Below are 26,743 nucleotides of genomic sequence, written 5' to 3'. Positions count from 1 at the left end.
CTCTTGATGAAGCAATGCCTTGTTGCTTCATTGTGCAAGGGCAATGATGTTCTCACCCAGGGCACTATTTGCCTTTCTTCTGCGTGACACTTGGATCTTGGCAGCTGCCTTGACTTCATATGCTTGAACTATGTTATTGAGCAGCAACTCCCATCAACCCTAGCAAGCAAAGAATAATAAAGGCCCCACTTTTGTGGACGATCCTGCTGTTTTGGCTACGTAAGTTGTGGCACAGAGAGAACTAAACAGGAATTAAAATGCAAAATGATGTGTTACTCCTGGAGCCCAGCGCAGAGCACCCGATTTGCATGCAGAAGGTCCCAGGTTCAGTTCCTAAGAGGATGAGGCCACAAGTGATAGAAGAGGCCATTCTCTGTTGAAGTCAAAGTCAGACAATCCTGGGAAGGCTGGGCAAACGGCCTCACCCGACACAACGCAGCTGCCAATGTATTTATATGTATATTTAAAGAGGCCTCTGGAAGGACACACACTGCAAACTGGGTGTAGAAAAAAAGAGCAAACCCAGATTTGGGAATTCTTGATGTTGCAGAGTTGCTGTAGCTTAGCAAGTGTGAATCTGGTTCGAACCATGAATGATCAGTGGGAGGGTATATTGTGGCCCATGCAAGAGTAGGTAGACTGCATGCTTCTGGAGATAGAAATCATGGGCATGTTTCCTGGGTGACTATGCAGACTGACCAGAGAATGTGCATATTGCCCAGAGAATGTTCAAAATGCACTCAAGATGTGCACATTCCCCAAGGTTTGATGGAGATTATGCACAATTCCTTCCCCACGGACAGATTATGTACACTGTCCATGAGGCCTGGTGAATGTGCATAATGGCCGGTTGTTATGCACATCATCCATTCAACTCACATTAATGTGTGTGTGTGTGTGTGTGTGTACACACATGGGGAGGGAGGAACAAGCACACATCAAAACAACACAGTTTCAGTATCTTGGTCTTTATTTTTGCAGTTGCAAAGTGGAATGCAATTCTTTTTTGCGCTTTATAAATATGATTTGGCATCTACATTCCCTCCCCCACAGCATTGGTCCCCGGCTGAAAGTTCTAATACAATGACTAACAAGCTCACAGAGGGAGTTCTTAAGACGAGGAGGCAAGGAAGTGCTCTCAACAAGAGAAAGGAATGATCACACAACCTGGCTGTATGAGCACATAACATGGGCAGTTATCAACAGAATTATTTCTTGGGGCAGCGGAGCAGCAGGTCCCCGATTTGAACTTAACACTCTCCTCCCTTCTGTGTAGAACCTGTGTGTTCCAAAGGGAGCCGAAAAGAGCTTCTTCCTTTCCGAACCAATCTGAGCTGCAAGCCAATTTCAACTGGTACGCGGCAACACAGAGAGGGGCACCCCCTTGCTATACGATACATAGAGAGGAGGAAAGAGTGTGCGAGGAGGGAGATTTAAATGCAGGCTGACACTACTCATTGCCTGGTTGCAGAAAGCGGACAACAGGAGTTGCACCGTCTTGTTCTGTGCTCCTGGCGTAGCCCTTCAAAAAGACACAGGTGCAAACAGGTTGCCCACACCCCATTTCTTCAAAAGGTTACAGCAATGAGGCCAAGAACGACTCATGCATCCCTTCCCCGCAACCAGGTTATCGTGCAAATGTGCCCCTATACACAAGTCAGAAAGAGTTAAGTTACCCGTCGACGAGCAATAGAACAAGTGGAATGTTACAGCCATCTGGAGCTCTAGCTAAAGTCGCCCAGATGACTTCACTGCCATCACAGCCTTGGAAAAATGTTTCAACTCCCGCCGCATGTGTGCACACATACACACGCTGTAAACCGTTAACACGAAACATGTGCCGTTGGGAAAGGGGCACCGTGGAAAGCTGTCCCACAGGTGTGGGGGAACCCTTGTTGCTGAACTACAGCTCCCATCAGCCCCTGCAAGCACGGTCAATAGCCAGGGATGATGGGAGTGCCAAAGTTCCCTCACACCTGGTTCACCAAAAACACAAGCAAGCCATGGAATGGAAAGGTCAGTGGGACCACGCAAGGGAGGCCACCCCAACAAGCAGAGCAGAAATGAATATTAAGCTGTGTGGTGCCAGTTTCTCCCTCCGCAATGCAGTGGGCCTAGAAGCCGTCAGTGTCTTGTGCTTTTTGATCAGGATATTATTCCAGCTGCAAAGGGGAAAGGGGACAGCAAAGCAGCAAAAGGCAAGGCCGAGAAGGGAGCCCCCACCCCTGGCCTTATAAAGCTATTAAAACCTGCGCGAAAGGAGGAAACCAGGAATGTGAGAAGAGGCAGGAGTAACTAAGAGCCTTGAGCAGAATAATTTTGTGTGTGTGTGTATGGCACAGGAATAAGGGAGAGACGTTGGAACCGAAACAAGAACCAGACCCTCTGACCTGACATTTCTGGCATCCAAGCAGACTTGAACTTTCTAACGGTCACACGGTGGGGCAGGCGTTGTTTGTGGGGAGAGAAGGCTAGTGGGGTTAAGGGCTTTGTTTTGAGCATTATGCAGAATGGGAGTCTGCTTCCTCTTCCCCCCACCCACCCTCAAATAAGACTTTAAGACTGTGAGCTCACTTGGCCAATCCTCCTTTCCCTAGTCCAGGCAATGGATCTCCTAGGCCTGCTCCCAGCCTTCTTGGAATAAATTTCACCTGACTCACAGGTCAATATCCAGAGCAGACTTGCACAATCTGTGTCCAACCAAGCCTGACCCAGCCCACAGACTGGAGACTGCATCTTGACACACACGCTTTTTTTTCGAAGTGCCAAACAGGCAACCTGCCCCCTGACCCCGTAAGAGGCTGTCATACATGGCTGTTTGGCTTGATGGGTCACAGGTTGCTGATCTAGGCACATTCCCAGATCGCTGCCAAGAGCAAGTGCAGCCAACAGGGTACAGATATCACAGAAGTACAACCAGCATCAGCCCAAGGCAGCAAGAAAAATGGCCAGGGATTATGGGAGTTGTAGTCCATCAACATCTGGCAGGCACCATTGGTGGCTATCCCCAGCTTCTACGGTACACAGAGAGTTGCAGCCTACTATTCCCACTCAAGAGTAGACCTACTGAAATAAATGTTAGTCATGTCTTGCGGGTCTATCCTGCGTAGGACTAGCATTGGATGCAACCCTCTGAACAGAGGATTCAGCATTGCCATGGGTATTCGGCTGTGCACACAGCTGATTTGTTCCCACGAGACGCCTGCCTGGAACCTGGCATAGGGACACACTCGGTCCCCCAGCCCTCACAATGCATCACGGCTGCGCGAGAGCAAAAGCAGGATCGGAACTGGGGGCAAAAGGACAGAGACCACAGTCTCAGCGCCTGCAGGATGCTAAATAAATCAGTTCTTCCCTGAAAAAAGCCTACGGATACTGTTTTCTAAGGCAACAGCAGGACTAAGTGAGGGGTCCCTTTGCTGCCACAGGCACAAGGGTGCTTGTTCAGCGTCACAAAGGCACAAGTTGCTTCGGATTGGCCCTGGCACAGGCCACAAAATCCGCATCTTCCACTTTGGGGCAAAGGATGCCCAAAGGAGAAGCCCCGCCAGCAAGATGGCTGCGATGAGCTGAAGCACTGGAGGTTTTGCTGCCGGTAGTGGTGCAGCTGGTTCTTTTGGGGAGGGAGATAACCACTGCTTCCCATCCCCAAGAAGAATATGCAGAAAGAGATAAGAAGGGGGTAGTGGAAGGAACAAGATCAGCACCTGACGTTTGGGGGGGTGTCCCCCCCCCCAAGCTCCCAGGCAAGGCACGAACTGGTACAGAACGTTAAAGCTGATTTTTCTTTTAAAGTGCACAAAAATTAAAAGGGAGGGGAGCAAGGGAAGCAGTTCCTTTTTTAAAAAAGAAAGAAATATTAAATGTGAAGGGAGCAAATAATATCCAGAACCAGAGGCTGAGTTGCTCTCTAGAAGCCCTGCAAGCGATTCCCGGGTTTGCAGGCTACAGCGAGACGGTCGCTTTGGCCACGAGTTTGTAGCTTTCTCTTTCCTGCTAAGACCTCACTTGCTTTTCTTATCCTCGGGTCTCGGCCTAGACGACGGAGGCCTGGAGGACGATGACGAGCTGCTTGTTTCCGCAACCTGAGTGGAACTGTTTGTACGGTTGGTGGCCTGGGGAGAGGGCAAGAGGCAGAGAATGGTTAGGTCATACGATCACAGGGTTGGATCACAGGGTCCAACCCCCTTCAATGCAGGAATAGTATTCAAAACATTGAATTGTCAAAAGATGTAACAGGTGGCATTCAGCCACACAAATGCCTTCTGAGGAATTGAGATTCCTGCTCCTCCCTCCCCCATTTTTTTCTTTTCATATTTATTTGAGGCCAGGTCTACACATGAAGCAGGTGCTGCAAAAAACAGAATTGAGAGCGAGATCCTACTTTTGAACAGGTCTCCTCTTCCCCACCTCCCATCAGATGTCAAAGAAATGAACAAATATTCAACTTTTAGAAGACACCTGAAGGCAGCCCCATATGGGAAAGTTTTTAATATTTGATGCTTTATTTTGCTTTTAATATTTTGTTGAGAGCTGCCCAGAGTGGCTGCCGCAACCCAGTCCAATGGGCGGCATATAAATATTATTACTATTATGTTAGTAACATAAGAACAGTCCTGTGGCATCAGGCCACTGGCCTATCCAGTCCACCATCCTGTTCGCACAGTGGCCATCCAGATACCTCTGGGAAGTTCACAAGCAGGAGACAGATCTAACATTACTCTCCCCGCCTATGTTTTCCAGCAACTGGGATCCAGAACAGTGGCATAATGTGGGTTGTTGGCGCCCAGGGAGTGAAAGGTGGCCGCACAAGCACAAGTCCTCATTGCCGACTGAGCTGCAGTGGTCTGAGCCAAAGTGAGGGGAGGGAGGGAGAGACTTGAAGCCACCTCGTGAGGAGGGAAGACCTGAGGGCTGTGGCATCCTGTTCGCAAAGGAGGAGGCAGCTGCCAGAGCCTCTTGCCTCAGTAGGTAGCAGCGGCAGCAACCTCCCACTTCCTCGCCCTCAGCCAGCCTAGGGTCAAGGCACACAAGGGCCTCCCTTTACTAGCCACAAGGAGGAGGTGCCACTGCCCCAGCCCTGAAGGCCCAGCCCAGCCCAGACACAGCTCAGTGAATGAGGGAGCCTGTCGTGGGGGGTGCCTGGTTGCACCCCCTCACACCCTTTCCAAAATCTGAGCCTGGGACCACGACCCCCCAGCCCTCCCCACGCCACGCCTCTGATCCAGAGACATATTGCCTCTGCCATCGCACCATTTCATTACGGTGGGTGTTTCTGTTGGTCCCTACATGCCATGTGATACAGAATACTACATATGGAAGCGCAGGTCCATGTGGGGCTATCTCCTCGGGCTTCCACCGTTAATCCACCTGGTGCTTTGTAGGCCGCCACTCACCCTTTCCAGCAGGAACTCGGCCGTAGTGTCGATGATGACGCCCAGCTCGCGGTACTGGCCTGAGTAGCGGATGTAGCCCCAGGCCAGGAGGCAGAGGAGGAGGATCCCTACGAGAAAGGTGCAGAGCTGGGCAACAAAGCCGAGGCCGATGTAGTTTGAGAAGTTGGAGCCCATGTAGAGGGAGATGATGAGGCTGAAGATGGCGGCAGGCGTCCGGAACGTGTTGAAGATGTTCTTGCTCTGGTTGTGCTTGCAGAGGTCCTCGTAGATGCTGTTCATCTCCCTCACCAGCTCCTCCTCGTAGCGCTGGCTGAACTCCTTGCCCCCCATCTTTTTGATGGTCTGGAAGTGCTTCAAGGCCATGGCACTCTGCACGCGGTGCTTTTCCTCCAGGAGATCCGGCGCGACGTATGGCTTGTCGCCGCCACACAGCTGGGGGGCAGGACAGGGGATACAGGTGTTAACACTGCCAACCTTCCAAAGCAGGCTAAGAACAATGCTGGCTAGTGCTCACACTGGGTGGAAGGCAAGGAGCCTGACAGTAGGTGGTGCCAGAGCCAACAGCAGCCAGCACCAACTCACTCTAGCATCTCGCCATCCTATTTGCTGCTGAATTCTGCAAGGGCATCGCTGAACTAAGGAGGAGAAAACTTAACAGGAACTGCCACATCCTGGCATTGGCTGAGGGTGGACTAAAATAGATGGGGCAGTGCCCTATTCACCCTAATAGACCAATCTCCACTGGCTATAAGCATCTTTTTTAACTCAGTCCTAGGAAGCTGCCCCATCAGAGGTCAGACTATAGCTTGGAACTGGTGAGATAAGGGAGTTCCATTTGTAGAGAGAGTGTCATTGTGCCCTACCTTGGGGAGGAAATATCAGACGTGAATGCCACTACCTCATAAACTTGATGGGCTGTCTTGGTTGTATTTATGTTCTTTGGGCCTGTTGGTCTCAACTGTTTCAGTTCAGAGCAATGTTTAAAGAGGAGCTTCTCTAACTGTTCTGTGTCATCACTTTAAAATGTGAATTTCTTGCCGTTTTATTGCCCCAACCCCAACTCCGTTCTCACCTTCTCCATATTGGTGTAATACATGTCCTTGGCCGAAGCAACAGCAGCCAGGTTGTTGGCTTCGGCAGTAGCCTGAGAGCAAAGATCGTAAAATGAACACAGGGATGTAATCAGTTCCACCGTCTGTGCCCCCCTCCACCCCCCCAACAAGGCATTTCCCCCACTTCTGCAATCTTATGCCCTCCCCCCAAACTGGGGTACATGCTCAGCAAACATGGCTTTGCAATCATAAGAACCAGAAACTCCATTGCTTTGAAAAAAAAAAGGGTGAAGAAAAGCTGAGTTGTTTGCAGGTGAGTTCTACATCCCAGGCTGCAAAGTACCCACTTGCCCTGGCACCAGCGTCAGTCAGTGTTAGAAACTCAGATATATAAGCTGGATGCCAAATGGCTCCTTAAACCAAGGTTGCAGTCACCAAAACAGAATGTTTAGTTACCATTTGAGGGCCAAACAGTTTTTAAGTCATATTTTTCAATACAAGTTTTGGGTTCCTGAAATTCGTTCTGGTGGTGCTGAAAAAAATACCATGGATAGAATTCTACAGGATGTGTTGTCAGTGTGTGACAACAGGCAAGACCCAAGGATCCCCAGGCATGTGCCTCCTAGTGCCTGGGCATCTTTAACTGATAGCCGGGTGCAAAACGCATCTGATGAATTTCAAACACTGGCGTCAGCAAGTGCTGTGGGACAGCCAATCTAGCACCCATCACAAACAGGGAGGCGCTTAAGACCGCAGGGGGCATGCGGAGCAGAGGGAGGCAGTGGAAAGCATGGCACCTGAGCTCCACGCAAAACCTCTGAGCAAGTTTCTCCCCTTGGCATGCTTCGTGTAGCTGCCTTCTACCCAGCTTGCCCCTCTGGATCTATCTACCCCTGAAATAACATAGGAAACTGCCTTCTGCTGAGTGAGACTCATTGGATCCATTTAGACTTGCTAATGCCTAGCAGTGGCTCTCCAGGGTTCCAAAGAGGAGGCGTTATTCCCAGCTCTACCCGGAGACGCTGGGAATCGAACCTGGGACCTTCTGCATGCTGAGCATGTGCTCTCCCAGTGAGCCAGGGCCTTCCTCTTAAAAAGGAAGCAATGTGCCCTTCTAAACACCATAACCAGACACTGGAGAGACCTGTCAGGAGTAAGCATGGACCAATGGTACCAAATAGTATGGGAAACAGCCCTACTAGAAAAATTAACTAATAAACTGAAACTGACACGGGGACAAACAGAAGAAGACACCTTCATCCCGGTATGGCTCCCCTTTATCACATACACAGCCCAACAGGACTACGACAATAATCCACCAACAGCATACAAATCAATATGGCTAACCTGATCCAAAACACCCACCCACCTCACTCACACACGAAAACAAAGATCACCACAGCCAATCACAAACAAACAATCACACCCTAGGCCAACCCCAACCTCTCTCACCACCAAAGGAACACAAGTGAACAACACAAGCACGCTGACACCAAACTCTACATACATTAAGCATAATAGAAACACCGCTACCCGACCCCACCCCCATCCATCTCCCCTCCCTCCACCCCCCTTTCTTTTTTTCTTTCTTTTTTCTTCTCTCCCTAATGCCTCATCAAATGAAACGGATTTGTAAAAATGTTACATGGAAGAAAAAAAATACGAGGCATTACACTTACACTGTAAAACAAGAAAACCCTTAATAAAATATTTATTAAAAAAAAAGCAATGTGCCCTTCTTCCCACAGATGCAATGGTCCACCTAGCTCAGCAGTGTCTATACTGACTGTATCTTGCTACCCCAGGCAAAGCTCACCAGCAACATGGACTTGGGATGAGGCAGGTCTTCCCCCTGGTAGATCTTGATATAAGCCTGGAGGGAGGAAAGGTCAACAGTGTTCAGCTACAGTCATTTGCCAGTAACAAGAATACCAACACCAATTAGTTAGCAAACAAACTGAGATCCAAAAGAACAGACTGAATCTTGAAGCTGGAATTACAGGAGGCTGCTAAGGAGTCATGGGAGGATGTTGGAATACCCAGTGCCAGTGAAACTGCTATCAAACAGAGAAGGAGTGGTGTTTAATCTGTCTGAGTCACTTAAACAGAGGATATTTCCAAATGGAGTAGTTAATAGTGAATTCTAGCTTTGTTGCTGGGACTATGTTTTCCTAAAACCATCCTCCTTCAAATGGCCGGATCCTCTGTTTGGATGGTTAGGAATGGGTAGACAGTCTTCTGACCAAAGGCACTGAGAAAAAGAAACCTATCCGCCTTAGCAGATACATTTGCAAGACAACCTCTGAAAAGTTATTATAGCTGGGACTGGCAAACTTATTTTGTTCTTCCATTGGAATGTCTAGTAACAATTCAATACAGTAATTTAAGAATAAAACAAGAGAGTCTTAGGGTGGTAAAAGTACTAGCTGCCAGAAACAAGCGACACCTACAACAAAATGTCGCATTGTGGAGTGATCCTGCTCAGCGATCTAGCCAGTCGTGCCCTCTCCCAGGATACTCCATTCCATTTCCCCTCTGGCTTTCTATTTCTTTCCATCAACAGGCAGTCAACATTCTATGCCCCAGGAGCACGCTCAGTCCTCACATCCAACTGCGGAGCCAGAGCATAGCCATCATGGCTAGTAGCCATCGCTAGTCCTTTCTCTTCATGAATTTGTCTCATCCTCTTTTGAAGTCGTCCAAGTTGGTGGCCATCACTGCCTCCTGTGGCAAGGAGTTCCACAGTTTAACTAAGCACTGTGTGAATAAGTCCTTTCATTTACCGGTCCTGAATTATCATTAACATTCAGCTTCACAGGATGCTCACGAGTTCTAGCGATTAAATGTGCCGTGCATCATTTTACAAACTTCAGACATGTTACCTCTCACCTGCCTTTGCTCTAAACTAAAAAGTCCCAAACGCTGGAACCTTTCCTCATAGGGAAGTTGTTCCATTCTGGCTGCCCTTTTCTGAACCTTTTCCAACTCCTCTTTGAGGTGAGGCGACCAGAACCGTATACAGAATTCCAAATGCGGCCGCACCACAGAGTTGGCTGGAGCTGATGAGGTCCCACGACATCCCAAGGCACAAGAGATCCCCACCCCCTGCCTTAGAGGGGGGGAAAGAAAAAGAAACGAAGCATACCCTGAAGTACTCCAGCAAGCCCCGGCAGGTCACTTTGGAACCGTTGATCTCCTTCTCCAAGAGCTGGCTGGGATCCAGCACAAACGGAATGAGCTTCTGCAGCTGTTCTTTAAACTCATCTGCAATGTCTGCGAGAAAAGAGATAGACAGGGGGTAGGAGAAAATTAAAGGAAACTGCTCTCATTGGCGGATAGTCGGAATTCTGCGATTCCACATAAAAACACACCAAACACAGCACTAGGTACATAAAAGGCAGCTGAGCACATCAACTTTCTTTTTTTAAAAAAAGAAGATTGACAATTCTACTCCTCATGATGGCAAAGCTATTCTTTTTCTCTCGACCTCCCAATAATTTCTATTGGTTTTCATGTAAATATTACTGTACAGTGGTACCTCGGGTTAAGTACTTAATTTGTTCCGGAGGTCCGTTCTTAATCTGAAACTGTTCTTAACCTGAAGCACCACTTTAGCTAATGGGGCCTCCTGCTGCTGCCGCACCGCCGGAGCACGATTTCTGTTCTCATCCTGAAGCAAAGATCTTAACCCGAGGTACTATTTCTGGGTTAGCGGAGTCTGTAACCTGAAGCGTATGTAACCTGAAGCGTATGTAACCCGAGTACCACTGTATTTTAATATTTGGTTGGAAGCCGCCCAGAGTGGCTGGGGAAGCCCAGCCAGATAGGCGGGGTATAAATAATTATTATTATTATTATTATTATTATTATTATTATTATTATTATTATTATACCAGAACTACGTATAACTACAGTAACTTGTCCAATGGCACACATATACAGTACACAGTACACCATCATATAGAGCACACAGTACAGCACACAGTACCACAATCAATATGTTTATTTATGCATCATCAGTTCAAGTATCCTCTCCACAGAGATTTTGTCGGCAAAGCTATTCTTGAAAATTTGTGTTCAAAGCCAGGGAAGCAGCTGAATTGGAAAGCAATACAGTTCCTTGACCTTCCCAATCACAATTATTTCAGATAAATATACTGGGTTTTTTAAAACAAAAACAAAACAAAAGTACATGACACAAAAAGATCAACATGATAAAAACCTAAAATGACAACTAATTGCAGGAAAAATTGAGCTATTTAAAAATGAAAGCAGAATAATCAAATGAGAATCTTCCAAAAACCCAGTTAAACAAAATCAAGCACATTTCTCTCAGGAGGTTGTCTAAATACAGACCAGGAGACTTTTTCTCCCAGGTACCCCCTGTGGCTTATCTCAGATAAGTGGAAGGACCTGAACCTTGAAAGCAGGACCTCTGAGACATTTATATAGGCAAAAACAATTCTGGAGATATTCCGGTCCTAAATGCTTTAGGGCTTTTAAAGGTCAAAGCAAGTGTCTTGAACTGAGCCCCAAAGCAAACTAGTGGAAGTCAAAACAATTATGCAAAGTAAGGAAGTGTGCAAAATCAGTTATGCAAATTTGAGAGAGCACGTCAATTGGCATACAGGCCACAGAATTTCAATAGCCTTGTTGGAAAGTTACATATACAGTGATACCTCAGGTTAAGTACTTAATTCGTTCCAGAGGTCCGTACTTACATATACCACTGTACATATAAAATATTCCCCTCCACGAAAGCACATACAAGCACTCCCTTGGGTACCTCTGAAACATTGCATTGCACCAAACCATGGTTAAGGAAGCTTAGCCATTGGTTTGTGGGACAACATAAGGGCTAGTCCTACCAAACCATAGTTTGGTGGTACGTGAACAGATCCTTCAGATCCCTTGGGCTCGGGCACAACAATGCCCGCCCACCAGATCACAGTTTTGCCTTTCCACCTGCTTCCACGCCCTGCAAACCGGGAACAAAGCAGAGTTTCTAATCCTGGCTTGCTGAGTTTGCCATTGTACAACACGGGGCCCATACCTTTCAGACGCCCATCAAAATTCGGACTGGTGGCCACTTTGAGGCCTGGATGGGGCAGGAGGAAACAGTTGACGTTGGTGAAGCAGGAGTGGATGTGTTTCCGGACATGCTGGATCTCCTCGTGCTGGTGAGATTTCACCTGGTGGTGGGAAGGACCATAAGTCATCTCACACTTTACTTTTTTTCAAACGACGAGAGAATACGCACACAAAAAATTCAAGTTAAGAACAATGTTAATTTCCAAATTGGAGGAAATATAAATGGACAAAGTTAAAGAGAAGGATGCTTGCATGCTGCAACGTGGTAGCATCCCTGAGTTTGTCAACTTTCATTTAAAATAAAAACCCAGCGGAGGTTCTAGTCCTGTAGTTGCTTTTCCTAATAATTCCATGCCATGACAAGCTCCTCTCCGCCAGGTCTCCTCCAACAGGTTCAATTGCTTTTGGGTTTGTTTGTTTGTTTACCTGCAAACGCTTGTCTAAGAAACGCATGCCACCTTCCAGGCCATAGTGGTACTCATATGGGAAGCTCCAGTCACGGACCAGGAACATCAGGGTCTGCATGGGGCGAGAGAGGCGGGAGGACTGAGAAAGGGCCTCAAAAACAGATCTTCTGAGTAAGTTTGGCTCAGTTCTAGAAGACAGGGAGGCAGGTGTGGCTGGGAGGGCCCCTTGAGAACCTAACCCAGTAAACCAGGGGTGAGGAGACTGTCCATCGATAGTCCAGCATCCTGCTTCATGCAAAGAACAGCCAGATGCCCCAATGAGAAGCTCATGAAGAGGACATGAGAAAAACAGACCTCCCTCCATGGGAGCAAGCTCTGCTTCCCCTGAATGAAATGGGAAGCCCCCCCCCCAACTGGCGGGGGGTTTATTTTGGGGGAGGATGTACAGTACAGTGGTACCTCAGGTTAAGAACTTAACTCGTTCTGGAGGTCCGTTCTTAACCTGAAGCTGTTAAGGTACCACTTTAGCTAATGGGGCCTCCCGCTGCCACCGCACGATTTCTGTTCTCATCCTGAAGCAAAGTTCTTAACCCGAGGTACTATTTCTGGGTTAACGGAGTCTGTAACCTGAAGCGTCTGTAACCCAAGGTACCACTGTATTCTGCAACATATCATTGATGCAGTAATAGTGCTTTCATGATGGGTTTTATACTGGGCCATCCACGCATTGTTCCATTTTAACAGATGTTCGGCGAGGCTTCCCCAGTGTTACCGCTGTCTGGAGGGAGGCACTCTTTGCACATAACCACCCCGACACCATCAGAAGCAAAAAAACCATCACGAATGTGCCATAGAAAGGATGCCTGAAGAGGCCATGTGACATTATCTTTATTGAGCATTCCTTCTGATTTGTTTAAGGGGGTTGGCAGTTAAACAACAAGGAGCATTCATCCTGGTTTGGCTGTCTACATGCCTTGCAGTGCAATGAAGGTGGGTAAAAAAACAACCACCACCCACCCTGGGACATTTGCGGTATGAAAAGTTACAGGGAAGTAATAGGGCAGGCGGGATGCGGGTGGTGCTGTGGGTTAAACCACAGAGCCTAGGACTTGCCGATCAGAAGGTCGGCGGTTCGAATCCCTGCGACGGGGTGAGCTCCCGTTGCTTGGTCCCTGCTCCTGCCAACCTAGCAGTTCCAAAGCACGTCAAAGTGCAAGTAGATAAATAGGTACCGCTCCAGCGGGAAGGTAAACGGCGTTTCCGTGCACTGCTCTGGTTTGCCAGAAGTGGCTTAGTCATGCTGGCCACATGACCCGGAAGCTGTACGCCGGCTCCCTCGGCCAATAAAGCGAGATGAGTGCCGCAACCCCAGAGTCAGTCACGACTGGACCTAATGGTCAGGGGTCCCTTTACCTTTACCTAATAGGGCAGGCACCAATGCGAAATGAAGCAATACGTCCACCTAGAATTTTCTGCAAACACAAAGGATTGAAAGCAGGACCACATCAAACTGCCCAGATACCATCATGAACACTACCGACCATGAATGCACCATAAAAAGGATGTTTGGAGGGGACCGGAAATATGTCAGGCAAGTGAGAGTGACTCAACTCTAAATATATACAAACAGAAAATCCAATTTCACCACTCAGTTCAGTTCTACAAAACTGATGCACATCCCGGTGGGGTTTGGGAATCCAAAGGGTGTACAAGTATAATCTGTTTTTTTATTTTGTTTTGTAATTAGTATGGAAATTGGGGAATTCGTGGAAGGGAATTTGGGTCGCCTTTAGAAAAAAGTTTTAAGAATGAGCACTGATGTACAAATATTGATGTTTATAAGTTAAAATTGGTTTTTCTAAAATGAATTAAATATAAAAAGGTCAAAAATTGGGGATAAGAACTTGTTGAACTAACAATTTGAATTGGAATATAAGAAGGGGAGGTTTGGGGAAGTCAGGGAAATATGTTATTGAAAATACGGATTGTAAACTTTATGTGTTTTTAACTTTTTTGTTTTTTCTTTTTTGATTTTTTAATGTATTAAGGTGGAAAATCTCAATAAATATCTTTTTTTAAAAAACTGATGCACCTCCTATTGCACTCCACTGTTCCTTGCAAGCAACTCAGAGCATTGTCCTTTCCCCAACCCAGGCCTGAAAAAAAAAATCCTCAGAACATCCAGTGAGGAAGGTTAGGCTGAAGGACTGTGAGTGCTCCAAGGTCGCCCAATAAGCTTTGTCATTGAGCAGGGATTTGAAAAAACCACCCCTCTACCCATTTCTCCCCACTGACTCTTGATATCTGCATCAAGCTTCCGTACAGTGGAGTAACAAATCTGCAGACTGTGCAAATCTGGGGTGTGCATGGACAGCGGGAAGTGAGGGCCCACCAGCCAAGAATGTATGTGTGTCTCCCACCTCCTGGCCCAGCCCCATCTGTTCAGATGCATACCTGGAATGGTTTGAGGAAGCTCTCGTCCATGGCCAGGCGTCCATACTCTGTAAAGAGCTACAAAAGGAAATCAAAAACATGCTGAATTTTGTTTAAAGATCTAAAGCAGCGGTTCTCAAAAAAAAATTTTTACCCAGGCCACACTCTCAGAAAAAGAAATTGCTTGCACCACACTTATCTACTGATAAGAAATGCATTGGAAAACAAAAAGAAACAATGCAATATCACTTGATGCTCTTGCTCTCATTTTGAAAATATATCCATATTCTGCAAATAAATAAAAATTATTTTGATACAGTACTATCCTATACTGGGACTATACCATACTATACTACACTACACTACACTGAAATGTTTAAGTGTTTCTTTGATGGTTCTTGAACCTTCCTGCCACGCTTGCCATTCTCTCCTGCCACACTCCCTTTGAGAACCCCTGATAAGGGAATGGCAGCAACAGGTGTGCCCCTGACTCTGGGTCTCTCACGGCTTGAGCTCAGAAAGTATAAAGAACACAGAAAGAGCTCTGCTGGATCAGACCAGCATCCTGTTCTCACAGTGGCCGACCAGATTATCATCACAGTAACCTGCAAGCAGAACTAGAGCTTGTTCTACTTGGAAACCACTTAGAAGCCTATCCTGGCATCAAGCAGTAAGTATAAATAAATTGGAATTATAGCAACCACCACCACAACAACAACTGTATCCCCTTTTGTGTTCTGCACAGCACCATGAGCATTGCAAGGGGAAATGTGTTTCTTGTTTTTCTTATCACCTACCTGTAGCTGCTGCAGATCATCTTCCTGGATGTTCTGAGACAAGTTGTAGATCTAAAAAGGGGGAAAGGGACAGCTGCAATGGTGAAAAAAATCCAGAAGGGCAGCTGCCTTAGCCTGTTGCAACAAAGACTCTTATGGCTCATTAAAGATTGCCTTAACTGGTTTAATCTGGCAGAAGGTCCCAGCCTCAATCCCTGGCATCTCCAGGTGGGGCTGGAAGAGACCCCTGGCTGAAACTCAGGACAGCCACTTCCCAGTCAGTGGAGGCAACACTCAGCCAATGGCCTTGCTCAGTATAAGGTGGACCAATGGCCTCACTCAGCATAAGGCAGCTCCCTACATTCCTAGATGCTTTCACTTAGACTAGCCCAGGGCTTCCCAAACTTGGGTCTCCAGCCATTTTTGGACTACAACTCCTATCATCCCTGACCGCTAGTCCTGGTACCTAAGGATGATGGGTGTTGTAGTCTAAAAACAGCTGAAGACCCAAGTTTGGGAAACCTTGGATCAGGGATGAATAGGGAAACAACAGGACAAAATGCCACCGAGTTTTTAGATCTTGTTCTGTTTTGCCAGCTTTCACTTTCTGAGATGGGATTTAAATATACATAATTAAATATAACGCTCTCAGGTCTCCAAAAGGCTCCCAAGCTCAGACTCCTAATTGGATACAGTGGTACCTCTCGTTACGAACTTAATTCGTTCCGAAGGTCCGCTCTTAACCTGAAACTGTTCTTAAACAGAGGCGTGTTTTCACTAATGGGGCCTCTTGCTGCCACTGCGCCGCTGGCACACGATTTCCGTTCTCATCCTGGGGCAAAGTTCTCAACTTGAGGTAACTCTTCCAGGTTAGCGGAGTTTGTAACCTGAAGCGTTTGTAACTCGAGGTACCACTGTATGTATTTACTTACACACACACACACACACACACACACACACACACACACACTTACACACACACACACACACACACTTCCAAGGCCAGGAGAGGCCTAGCGACACAGACTGCCTTCCTAGAAACAACCCAGCTTTGGCTTTTCTGTCTTGATTGTAGCCGCCTTCCCCTCCAATCGATGAGGAGGGAGTCTCATCACACGCCCATGGCGAAAGCCCTTGCCACACCTTATTCAAACGACAACCAAAAAACAGGGGACACTCACCTGAACAGAACTCGTCATGGTGCTGAGAGCAAAGATGGTGGCGCAGTCCTTGACTGTTGACTGGCTGTCAAAAGCTCCCTGGGTGTCCATCAGCACGACCGCCACCTGGAAGCACAGGTGAGAGCATCAGGCTCAAGAGATGCTCCAGTGCTCTCTCCACCCCACAGTTTCCCACTCTCCCCATCCCCTGGCATTCTGTGGTCTCTGAACATACTCAGTCCTTGCTAGATTATTATTTTTTTAAGGGTGGGGGTGGCTGGGGAAGCAATGTGGCCTGGGGAAGAGTCCAGAGGACCTGACAGCAAGGACTGGAGGGTGTCATGAAATAGGCACAGAGGCTGCAGGGGTACCAGATGGGGAGCTGGGTCTGGGCTCAGAGCTGGCTGTGGAAGTTAGGGAGAGCATGGGGTCTGAAGTGATGGGGCAAGAGCTCCCAGAGACACTTCCCAGACCATTAGGGCCTTTAAGGCACTGCTCAGGATGCACAGAAAAAGCATTTTTGTTTCTGAAATTCTGATTGTGGAGCTAAAATATAACTGATGGAATTCTACAGGATGGGGTATTATTGTGTGAAAACAGTCTGGCTAATTTCTAAAACTGCTATAAGGAAAGAGCCTGGACCCTCGCAGACACCTTCTCCTGAGCCAGAAAAAAAGCCAGACGTTTCCCACTGCACACCAGCAGTCCTGCCATGTCAGAAGTGCACCAGGAGAGAGGAGATGGCATGAAGGAGGAGCACCCATCTTCAGACCACAGGGTTGGCCCTTTAAGGTTGTGAGGTTCTCCCAAGGGGGTGGAGCTTAGAGGACGCAGTCTGCAGGAGGGCCTTTGCTGGAGAAAGTTGCTCACTTGGAGCTGTCCATGGTGCAGAAACCTTCAACCAACTGTGCCTCTTTCACCATGGGTTCCGGCAACAGACCAGAACACAGCAGAGGACCACATTTGACCCCCAGTCCTGAGGTTTCCTACTGTGGCCATGGAGGGGTGAAGAAATGTTTTCGCTTTCCGTTTTAATCAAATTCCAACTCCTTCTCAACTGCCCCCGTACCTTCTTTCCACTTGGTTTCTCCACAATGAAAACTTCGCTCCAGATTTGGATGCCAGTGGTATCTGGGTCAGATCCACCGCGCCAGGAAAAGCCCGTCAGGGGTTCATCCTTGTCGCCCAGCCAATTGGTGCTGCCCCCTTCTTTCTGTGGAACAACAGGGAAACAGCACAAATAAGGAAACTGTGTAGTATTACAAGAATGAGCCATCAGGCTCCCATGTGTCCCCTGTAAGAGAATAATAGCTCCTGCTTTCAGTTTTGACAAAGGCTTCCAGTCATATTACAAATCTGCAGAACCGTGGTTGATTCTATCTCTAAATAAAACAAACCAGAATCAAAACGTGGTCTGCTATCATGATGCAAAAAAGCCCAAACAAAACCTGATTGCATGGTTCCACCAAAAGTTTGGGGACTGAAGATGAACAGAATGTAGGCTCTTTGCAAATAGGACCCTTGTGTCCGTTTCGTTTTACTTGTGAAAATTCTCTAAGCTCCAGGTGCATTGTTTTAAATAATGCTTATTTTTTTATTTATAAAAAAATATTTATATACTATTTGTTTTTTAAAAAATCAAGGCAGTGTTCAACAATTGTACATAAAACCACACAATAAAAATCATATCAAAAGTCAAAATTCTTAATTGCCTGCATAAGCCAGAGGGATTAGGTAAATTTCCAGCAGGCATTTAAAAGTTGGCACAGAAGGCACCCGCTGAATCTCTACTGGCAGAGTATTCCACAGGATTGAGCTGGTGACACTAAAGGCTTGATTCCTTGTTAAATGACCCTCATCAATTTGGAGAACAGTCAACAACACTCCTGTAAATGATCTCGAGGACTGAGATGGGCTGTAAGGGTTCATTCAGGTGTTCCCTGAGGTACACTGGCCCTAGGTCGTTCTGGGCTTTGTAAATTAATAAAGGACCTTTAACAATAGCAACAGACAATGAGCCAGTGAACAGGGGGATGGCTCACCTGTGTGTACATATAACGCAGCAGAAAGTCCAAGAGGAAGGATTTGCCTTTGCGGAAGGCACCGGCCACGGACACCACCACCACATCGAGGTCCCGGATAGCATCAGCCAAGAGGACACGACTCAGCGCCTTCTCGTCCAGCTCAAAGGAGTGTTGGTCTTTGTGCACCAGCACAATCTGCACTGGGCCAGGCTTCGCTCCCCCCATGGCATCCCCAGCTGCATAAAGGAGAGAAAGGGGGCTGGGTGTCAACACACAACAACAACAACCAGGCTAGCAAGGCCTGCCCACCCCATACATTTAAAGCACGTTTATAGTACTTCAACAGTCATGGCTTCCCCCAAAGAATCCAAGGAACTGTAGTTTATCCCTCATTGAACTACAATTCCCAGCACACCATAACAAACCACAGTTCCCAAGATTCCATGTGCTTTAATTGTACGGTATGGTATAAACCAGGGGTCGGCAACCTTTTTCAGTCCACCGTCCCTCAGACCATGTGGTGGGCCGGACTATATTGGGGGGGGGAATATGAACGAATTCCTATGCCCCACAAATAACCCAGAGATGCATTTTAAATAAAAGGACACATTCTATTCATGTAAAAACACACTAATTCCCGGACCATCCGCGGGCCAGATTGAGAAGGTGATTGGGCCGCATTTGGCCCACGGGCCTTACGTTGCCTACCCCTGGTATAAACACACAGCTCTTTGGATATGCTAAGATTAGCATATCAGCAGTTTCTAGTGCTTTTTTACCTTTGCATGTAAATAAGGTAAAATGATTTGTGCCGTTGAATTGTCATGTCTCAGGACATTAACAGGTATTTCAGCCATAACAGCTTCCAAGGAAAGCTTTGACTGGATATAGCATTTAAACTACATGAAGTACACATTGATTCCCCCACCCACAATAATCTAGTTATTTGAGCTCAAGTAATTTTTGTCACGGGGGGAAAAGATAATGAGAATCACGCAGGAGTAAAATTAACCAAGCATACTCTTTTCAGTTTTGTTAAGCTGAAGATCAGATCTAACATATTTGGCTGAGGTTGGATGGCCATCTGTACTGGGTGCTTCAGTTGAGATTCCTGCGTTCCGGGGGGTTGGACTAGATGACCCTTGGGTCCCTTCCAGCTCTACGATTCTATGATTCTATGACCTCAATCAGTCTAGGGCAGGGGTGAAAAACCTGTGGCCCTCCAGATGTTGGTGGACTCCAATTGGCCTGGGCGATGTATCAATACATTGTCCAGGACCAGTTTGAGGGCCAGATCACAACGGCGTTTGGACTCAAAGGTATATTACAAGTGGGGCTTGTCAGCCGGCTGGCATCTTAACTTTCTTCTCTGGCCAAGCAGGCGGACTGCCTCCTTTCTCCCTTCACTGGGTGCTGGCAGTGGAGTGCATGGTGGTAGCAGCTTCACCCTGGTGCCTCGCTGATACTCTATCCTTTTCAAGATTGTGATGTATCACTTTATCGCGATGTTTAGCTGGTGATACATGAAAACCTGATATCGCCCAGCCCTAGACTCCAACTCCCATGAGCCCCAGCCAGCATGGCTAATGGTCAGGGATGCTGGGAGCTGTAGTCCATCAACAAGTGGCAGGAGCCACATAAGTTTCTCACTCCTGGATCAATTGAGATTCAAACACACACACAGAGAGAGAAGGGGGGGGGGAGAGAGAGAGAGAGAGAGAGAGAGAGAGAGAGAGAGAGAACAAAAGAACGAACCTCACAGAGTTGTTGTGAAGATAAAATGGGGAGAAGAACCATCTAGGCCACCGAGAGAGAGAGAGAGAGAGAGAGAGAGAGAGAGAACGAAAGGAAGGAAGGAAGGACCTCACAGAGTTGTTGTGAAGATAAAATGGGGAGAAGAACCATCTAGGCCACCTTGAGCTCCTCACAGGAAAGGTGGGATTTAAATGTCAAAATAAATGTAATATATGCACAGATACAGAGAGAGATACACCCATGTGTATATGTGTTTGTGTTTCTGCCTTGGTATTAAGTGGCACAGATGGAATACTCTTGCCAGGACTACTGAAATTCTGGCACGCTAGAAACCCCACATACATACACACCAGATGCCCCACAGATCGACCTGTGCATTATTAGCGCAGCAAACAGGAGCTCCACTCGTTGACTTCTCACCATCCATGTGCACGGAGCCGAACCGATCCAGGAGAGGCACTTCCTGAGGCGAGGGTTCACACCTCCATGGCTCTCGCCGGCCGGGACCACTCACTGCCCCGCGAGGCCGGGTCAGAGGAGCCCACCTGTGCGGGCAGACTCTGCGAGATATTATGGGCCGCCTGGGGGTGGCATCCAGCAAACTGGGGCAGCTCCTCGAGGGCCGAGGCTTCTGTTGCAAGCCTGGCTTCTTCTTCTTCCGGGCTTTCATGAGCTTTCAAACCAACGAGGGCAGCAGGAGGCTAAAAGGAAGAGGACAAAACCCATCCTCTCTGGCCCAAGGAGATCATAACAATCCGGTCTCCACGGCAACAAAGGGCTCACTAGGCCGAGTTCCAAGGAGGAACCATTATTTCAGTCAGGTTTCTATCCTTTCTAACCCTCCTTTCCCCCTCCTCAGGAGAGGGCCAGAAAGAGGGGTCTGGAGGGCCACATGGGCAACTCAGCCTGAGGTTCCCCACAATGAAACGCTTTTGCTACGCAAAAAGAACCCTTTTTCTTTCTCCCCTGAACTCAGCAGTTTGCAAGCTGTCGAGTTAGGACCACATCAGCCTCCTCTCTGATCTTCTTATCTGCCTGGTTGAAAAATAGGCCAATTAAATTAACATCACCTTTAAAACCTCTGTTTTCCTGCCCAAGTAATTCAATAGGCCACCTGCTCTTAGCACTGCAAGAGCACAGGCTAGGAGGAAATTAAACACAAGGGAACTTTTATTTTATTTTTATTTGTGAAAAAATATTTCTACCCAGCCAACATTAAGGAAAAAAATATTACGGCAGCAAACAGCTTTAAGGTAAATAAAATGGCATTCATAAAGCAAATAAAAAAGACATCACCAGTCAGTATTTTGGCTTAGAGAATCATGGAATTGCAGAGCTGGAAGGGGCCCCAAGGGGCTTCTATTCCACCCCCCAGCTATGCTGGAATTACAGCTCAAGAATCCCTGACCGGTGGCCATCCAACCTCTCTTTAAAAGCCTCCAATGAAGGAGAGTCCACTACCTTCCAAGAGACTTGGTTCCACTGTCAAACAGCTCTTGTTGTCAGAACGTTCTTGCTAATGTTGAGTTAGAATCTCCTTTCTTGCAATTTGAATCTATTGGTTTGGGTCCTACACTCCAAAGCAGCAGAAAACATGCTTGCTCCATCATCCATGTGGCAGCTTTTCAAGTATCATATCACCTCTCGGTCTTCGCATGCAGCATGGAGTGGTTCTGTAAGTTCCCTAGATCTGGATCCTATACCTTTGTTGATGCAGCCTAGAATTGCATTAGCTTACTTTGCTGCTGCATCATACTGCTGACTCATGCTAGGCTTGTGGTCTACCCTAGATGCTTTTCACATGTATTGCTGGCAAGCCAGGTATCCCCCATCCTATATTTGTGCATCTGATTATAGCTTCCTAAATGCAGAGCTTTACATTGTCCCTTTTGAACTTCATTTGGTTAATTTTGGCCCAGTTCCCCAAACTGTTAAAGCCGTCCTGATTCCATCTTCTGAGGTTAATTTGTTATAATGCTTATGTTAGTTTTAATGTTTGTTTTTGTAAAACACTTTTGGCATCTTTTGAAAAATTGATGAATATATGTAATAATAATAATAATAACAACAATAATACAACTATTGTTCCACACACACACACACGCTAATTAAGCTTATTTCCAGATCTAAGCTGCCAACCCCGGATAATCAGAAGCAGCATAATGCAGAATTTGTTGTTAGGCCTTCCCTGTGGGCTGCTGCTGCCTAGAGCAGCTGTGTGCAAGGACTGGCGCTGTTGCAGCTGCTAGCAGGTAAGAAAGGTTGCTCAAGAACAGCAGAGATAAAGCTAATATTGTGTAGTAGTTACCAGAACATCAGACAAGAACTGGGGGGACCCAAGTTCAAATCCGCACCCTTAGACTTTATTCATTCTGTTGTTGTTGATTTCTTTTTGTTTGATCTTGTGGTGTTTAGTGTCACTGGCTTTTGCCCTAATAAACTTGGATTCTAGACTTTATTCATTGCAACATTTCAGGTTATGGGTCCAAACATAATGGCTGTGTCTGCTTGAGAATTTTCAGGGGTGCTAGGGAACAGGGGGAAGAATCCAGTTAAAATGTCTCCTGCAAAGATTGCTGCTGCTAAAATACCTTCGTCAGAGATGCCCTAAGCTACTTCTGGCAAGCCGCAAGTTCGGAAGAGGGTTTTCCACTCTCCTCTGAAACGTAAAACTTCCGTGAAAGGAAAAAGGCAACACTGAACACACCCAGTGGGGGGGTGAATACAATTCACTCACATACCATGAGCTCTGCCAGCTAGCCGCTGCCTGCAGTGAGTCAGAAACCTCAACCGCTCCCTTGAAATCTCGCCTGTTTTGCATTTAGCATACGTTGCCACTTGTCTGGAAGGGAAGCCTCTCCACCATCTCCTCTGCTCCATGAAGCAGAGGCCTACGCAAGTGCTATCTCTACACAACCCATCGCATCTTCTGTGGCCTCCCAGCACCTCAATAAAGCAGAACCGGTTTCTGCAAACTCAGCTCATAAGAAAAGCATTAAGGCAACAACCATTTCACTCGCCTCCCCAAGTCACAACTGGCATTTACAGATATTCTGCCTCTAAACAGGGAGGTTCCATTTAGGCATCACAGGCAATAGCCCTCAATAAATCTCTATGGAAGGACCACAGCTCAGTGGTACAGCATCTCCCTTGCATGCAGAAAGGGCCAGGTTCACACCCAGGTAGCTGTGGGAATGTCCTCGCCCTACCTGAAACCCTGGGGAGTTGTTGCCAGTCAGTGTAGACAATACTGAGCTACAGGGACAAATAGCCTGGCTCAGGATATGGCAGCTTCCCATGTTCCACGTCGTTGTGCAAACCGCTGTTTTGATATCATCGGAGCTCACAGAACTGCCAGCTAGCTACGCCTCGTGGCAACAAACGCCTTAATTCAATTACTGTCATTGCTCATTAAATGATATTGTGCCTTCCAGTGGCGTAACAGCACCCAAGGCAACTTGGAACTGGTGAAAGAGCTTCAGAAGCATTCAGGCTGGACCAAAACAAAGACCTATGTGGCAAGCAGATGCTTCTCAGAAACCCACAAGTGAGAAAGCAACTCTCCCCAATCTTAGCAACCAGTATTCGATGGCATCCTGCCTCTGATCCTGGTAGCAGTGTACATCCATAATTGGTCTTATGCTTAAAACAACAGGAGGTAGCGATGGTCAGCAGCTTAGAGGGCTTTAAAAGGGGATTGTTCAAATTCATGGAGGAGAGGAGGACCACATGGGTCATCTGCTCCAGCCCTTTTGAATGCAGGAATCTTTTTGCCCAACTTGGGGCTTGAACCCATGATTAAGAGTCTCATGCTCTTCCAACTGAGCTATCCCAGCAGTATTGATGGCTAACACCCACAAAGGCTATGTTCTATGCCTCTGAATGCCTGTTGCTGGGAACTGCAGGCGGGCAGAGAGTGGCTGCGCTCATGTCCTGCTTGTGAGCATCTCACAGGCATCTGGTCTGACCCAGCAGGCTCTTCTTATGCCCTTATAACACATAAAAATATAGAAAGCCAATATAACTGCATAATAAACATTGTGAGTGAGCATAACCAAATATTTTAAAAGGTGCATTGGAAGCTATCTTACGCCGAGTCAGACCATTGGTCCATCTAGCTCAGGACTGTCTGCAGCAGCTCTCCTGGGTTTCAGGCAGGGGTCTCTCCCAGCCCTACCTAGAGATGCCACTGGAGACTGATCCTAAGGCGTTCTGCATGGAAAGTGTGTGTTCTACCACTGAGCTGCAGCCCTTCCACTGAGGCTCGTTGAAATAAAAGTTTTAAACTGGAGCTGAAACGCCATCAGGGAAGGAGCTCAGCAAATGTCCAGTTCCAGCTTTCGGGGCATCGCTGTGGGGAAAGCCCTCTCCCACTTACCCACCAACCAAACTTCCGTCCATGGCAGTGGGTGGCAGAGAAGATCCCCCCCATGTGGGCCTGCATGAATGGAAAGGTTTAAGCAAGATAATGCAACCCTTCCAGTATCTGAAGCAGTTTAAGACTCGTGCTTTGTGCATGAAGAAGTTGCCATTGCAGCAACCTTCTTCAGGACTCTGCTGAAAGGTAAAATTGCCACACCACCTAGATCGGTGATCTCGCCCAACATGGCAGCAGCGTGAGCAGTGAACAATTGAGAAATATGCTGAAATACTGGTCCGGGAATTTGCCTGCCAAATACAGTCAAACCTGGAAGAGGGGCTTGTCCAAGCGCAACATCCCTGCATTGCATGCATGTTTGAGGCGGATGCTAATCACGGGTGATTTAATGAAGGAAGACAAGGAAATAGCATTGAAAATAAGATCCTCCTTTCCATACTCCATCTCGGTTGAGCTTCCACGGAAGAAATCCTGCTCACACTTTTCTTAGAAGTGAGCCCGACTGAAAACAGCGGTGCCTAACTTCAGAAACATGTGTGGTTAAAAGTTCAAAATAGAGAATTGTGCAAGGCTCACTACCTTCAGGTTGTGCACAGAGGGACAAGAGAGGAAGAATTGTGTCTAGATGCTGCATTCTTATAAAAGTACTTCTATATGTTTTATACCAACCCTACAGGGGCAACCCAAACTACCCCCTTCCAATGGCGTGTTTGCATTCTCTCCATATTAACCTCAATCCATGGGGCAGTGTGGCTCTCTAGATTTTGTTGTACTCCAACTCCCATCATCCTTGACTGTTGACCATGCTGCCTGGGGCTGACACGAGTTCAACAACAACAGGAACCACAGAATTGTAGAGTAGGAAGGGACCACCATCTAGCCCAACCTCCTGCGATGCAGGAATCGCCCGACATGGGACTCGAACCCACGTCCCTGAGATTAAGACTCGCATGCTCTTCCAAACAAGCTACCATGCCCCAGTCCCCCAACTCAGCTTCCAGAGGCATTCTGGCTCTACCGCAGAGTTTGCATCTAGTACCACAACTCCCATTATCCATGAGTATTGATCACACTTGCTGGGACGGATGGAAGTTGTAGTCCGATGCATCTTGAGAGCATCAGGTTGGGGAAGGAAAGTAAGTTTCCACTGTCCCTGGAAGGGGAGCGGGGCTCCATTCATTTCCCCCACAAATGGTCCCGGTCACTATATGGGGCTCTTTGCAATCTGCTCCGGAGGCACCTCATCCCTATAGGGGACCCAGGCTCCCCCACCCCATCTTTGGGGGGGGTGTTCATACAGTTTCTCCACAGAGGCCTTATCTTCCATGGGGAGGGGGATATATTCCTATCTCTCACCATAGAGGATATTAACCCCCCCCCAAAAAAGTTGGTTGATCCAAATCCGATTAAGAAAAGAGGGCCCTTACCGCCCGCCGCCAGCTTGACACCGTTCGCAGCTACCGCCGCCGAAGGAATGACACGGAGCCGCCTCCTTCCCGCCCTCCTTCCCGCCCCATCTCGGAGCAGGCAAGAGGCGGGGTCGCCGCAGGCATGAAGCGGAGAAAGGAGGAGGGCAAGGAGCCTTGGGGAAGGGTGCATGCTGGGAATTGGAGTCCAAGCAGCTGCCGTCTCTCGCCCACGGAACTGGGTAAGGGCAATCCAAGAGAACTACAACTCCCAAGAGACCAAGGGGTGGAGAATCAAGAAAGGACGCGCTCTCTCGCTTTCTCCCCAAGGGAGAAGCAGACGGAAGAGGTCGGGCTTCTTTCGGAGTCGCCAGGGAGGAGCTTTGGAAGCGCGTGCTGCGGAAGGCATCCTGTTTTTGAGGATACAGTACCTTTAAATCTTTAATCAAAAATGTTTTTTTAAAAAAAGCAGGCCGCTTCTGCGCAGATTTGCAGAAAAAGATGCTAATTTATATGCAACTTTATAAATAATCACAAATATTTACTTTATAAATAATGATTTGTAAATAGAAATCATCAGGACATAGGCAGAAGCTGCTGGATCAGGCCAATGGCCCATCTAGGACAGCATCCTGTTCTCATAGGGGCCAACCTGTGGGAAGCCTGCAAGCAGGATTCCAGCACAAGAGCACTGCACCAGCAACTTGTAGAGGCAGAACATAGCCGTCCAGGCTAGTGGGTATCAATAACCTTATCCCCCATGAATTTGCCTAAACCTCTTGAAGCCATCTAGGTTCATGGCATCAATGCCTCCTGTGGAAGTGAGTTCCATAGGTTTTTTAAACTATGCATTGCTTGAAGAAGT

General features: G+C 47.4%; 2 protein-coding genes across 3 annotated transcripts in view; both read right to left on the bottom strand.

The window, feature by feature from the left end:
• The window catches only part of LOC128403931 (dual specificity protein phosphatase 10-like), a 259,214-nt gene that overhangs the window by 135,678 nt on the left and 96,793 nt on the right, over positions 1-26,743 (bottom strand). The gene's annotated exons all lie outside the window — the stretch shown is intronic.
• On the bottom strand, positions 953-26,033 carry ATL3 (atlastin GTPase 3). 2 transcript variants are annotated; one of them, XM_053369119.1, is made up of 14 exons: positions 25,900-25,915; positions 20,515-20,795; positions 18,358-18,575; positions 17,385-17,528; positions 16,337-16,441; positions 15,177-15,227; positions 14,401-14,457; positions 11,966-12,058; positions 11,502-11,640; positions 9,594-9,721; positions 8,265-8,321; positions 6,469-6,540; positions 5,397-5,828; positions 953-4,115 (listed from the first exon to the last, which is right to left on the bottom strand). In XM_053369119.1, the coding sequence occupies exons 2-14, from the start codon at positions 20,762-20,764 to the stop codon at positions 4,005-4,007; spliced, it is 1,857 nt and encodes a 618-aa protein (XP_053225094.1). In that variant the 5' UTR covers positions 20,765-20,795; positions 25,900-25,915; the 3' UTR covers positions 953-4,004. The 2 variants fall into 2 exon arrangements, with proteins under 2 accessions (XP_053225094.1, XP_053225095.1); XM_053369120.1 differs by lacking the exon at positions 20,515-20,795 and having other exon boundaries at positions 25,900-26,033.

This window comes from Podarcis raffonei, chromosome 16 (genome assembly GCF_027172205.1).
Source record: "Podarcis raffonei isolate rPodRaf1 chromosome 16, rPodRaf1.pri, whole genome shotgun sequence".
Taxonomy (NCBI): Eukaryota; Metazoa; Chordata; class Lepidosauria; order Squamata; family Lacertidae; genus Podarcis; species Podarcis raffonei.
Note: the sequence above shows the minus strand (reverse complement) of the source record. Positions and strands in the feature narration are given on the sequence as shown.

Excerpts from the sequence above, each read along its gene's own strand:
- ATL3 (XM_053369119.1), bottom strand. The coding sequence starts at position 20,764 with ATGAAAGCCCGGAAGAAGAAGAAGCCAGGCTTGCAACAGAAGCCTCGG. Across the intron at positions 6,541-8,264 it reads ATCCCAAGTCCATGTTGCTG|GCTACTGCCGAAGCCAACAA; the intron begins GTGAGCTTTGCC and ends CTTTGCTCTCAG. Across the intron at positions 4,116-5,396 it reads CCGAGTTCCTGCTGGAAAGG|GCCACCAACCGTACAAACAG; the intron begins GTGAGTGGCGGC and ends CCCTCTCCCCAG.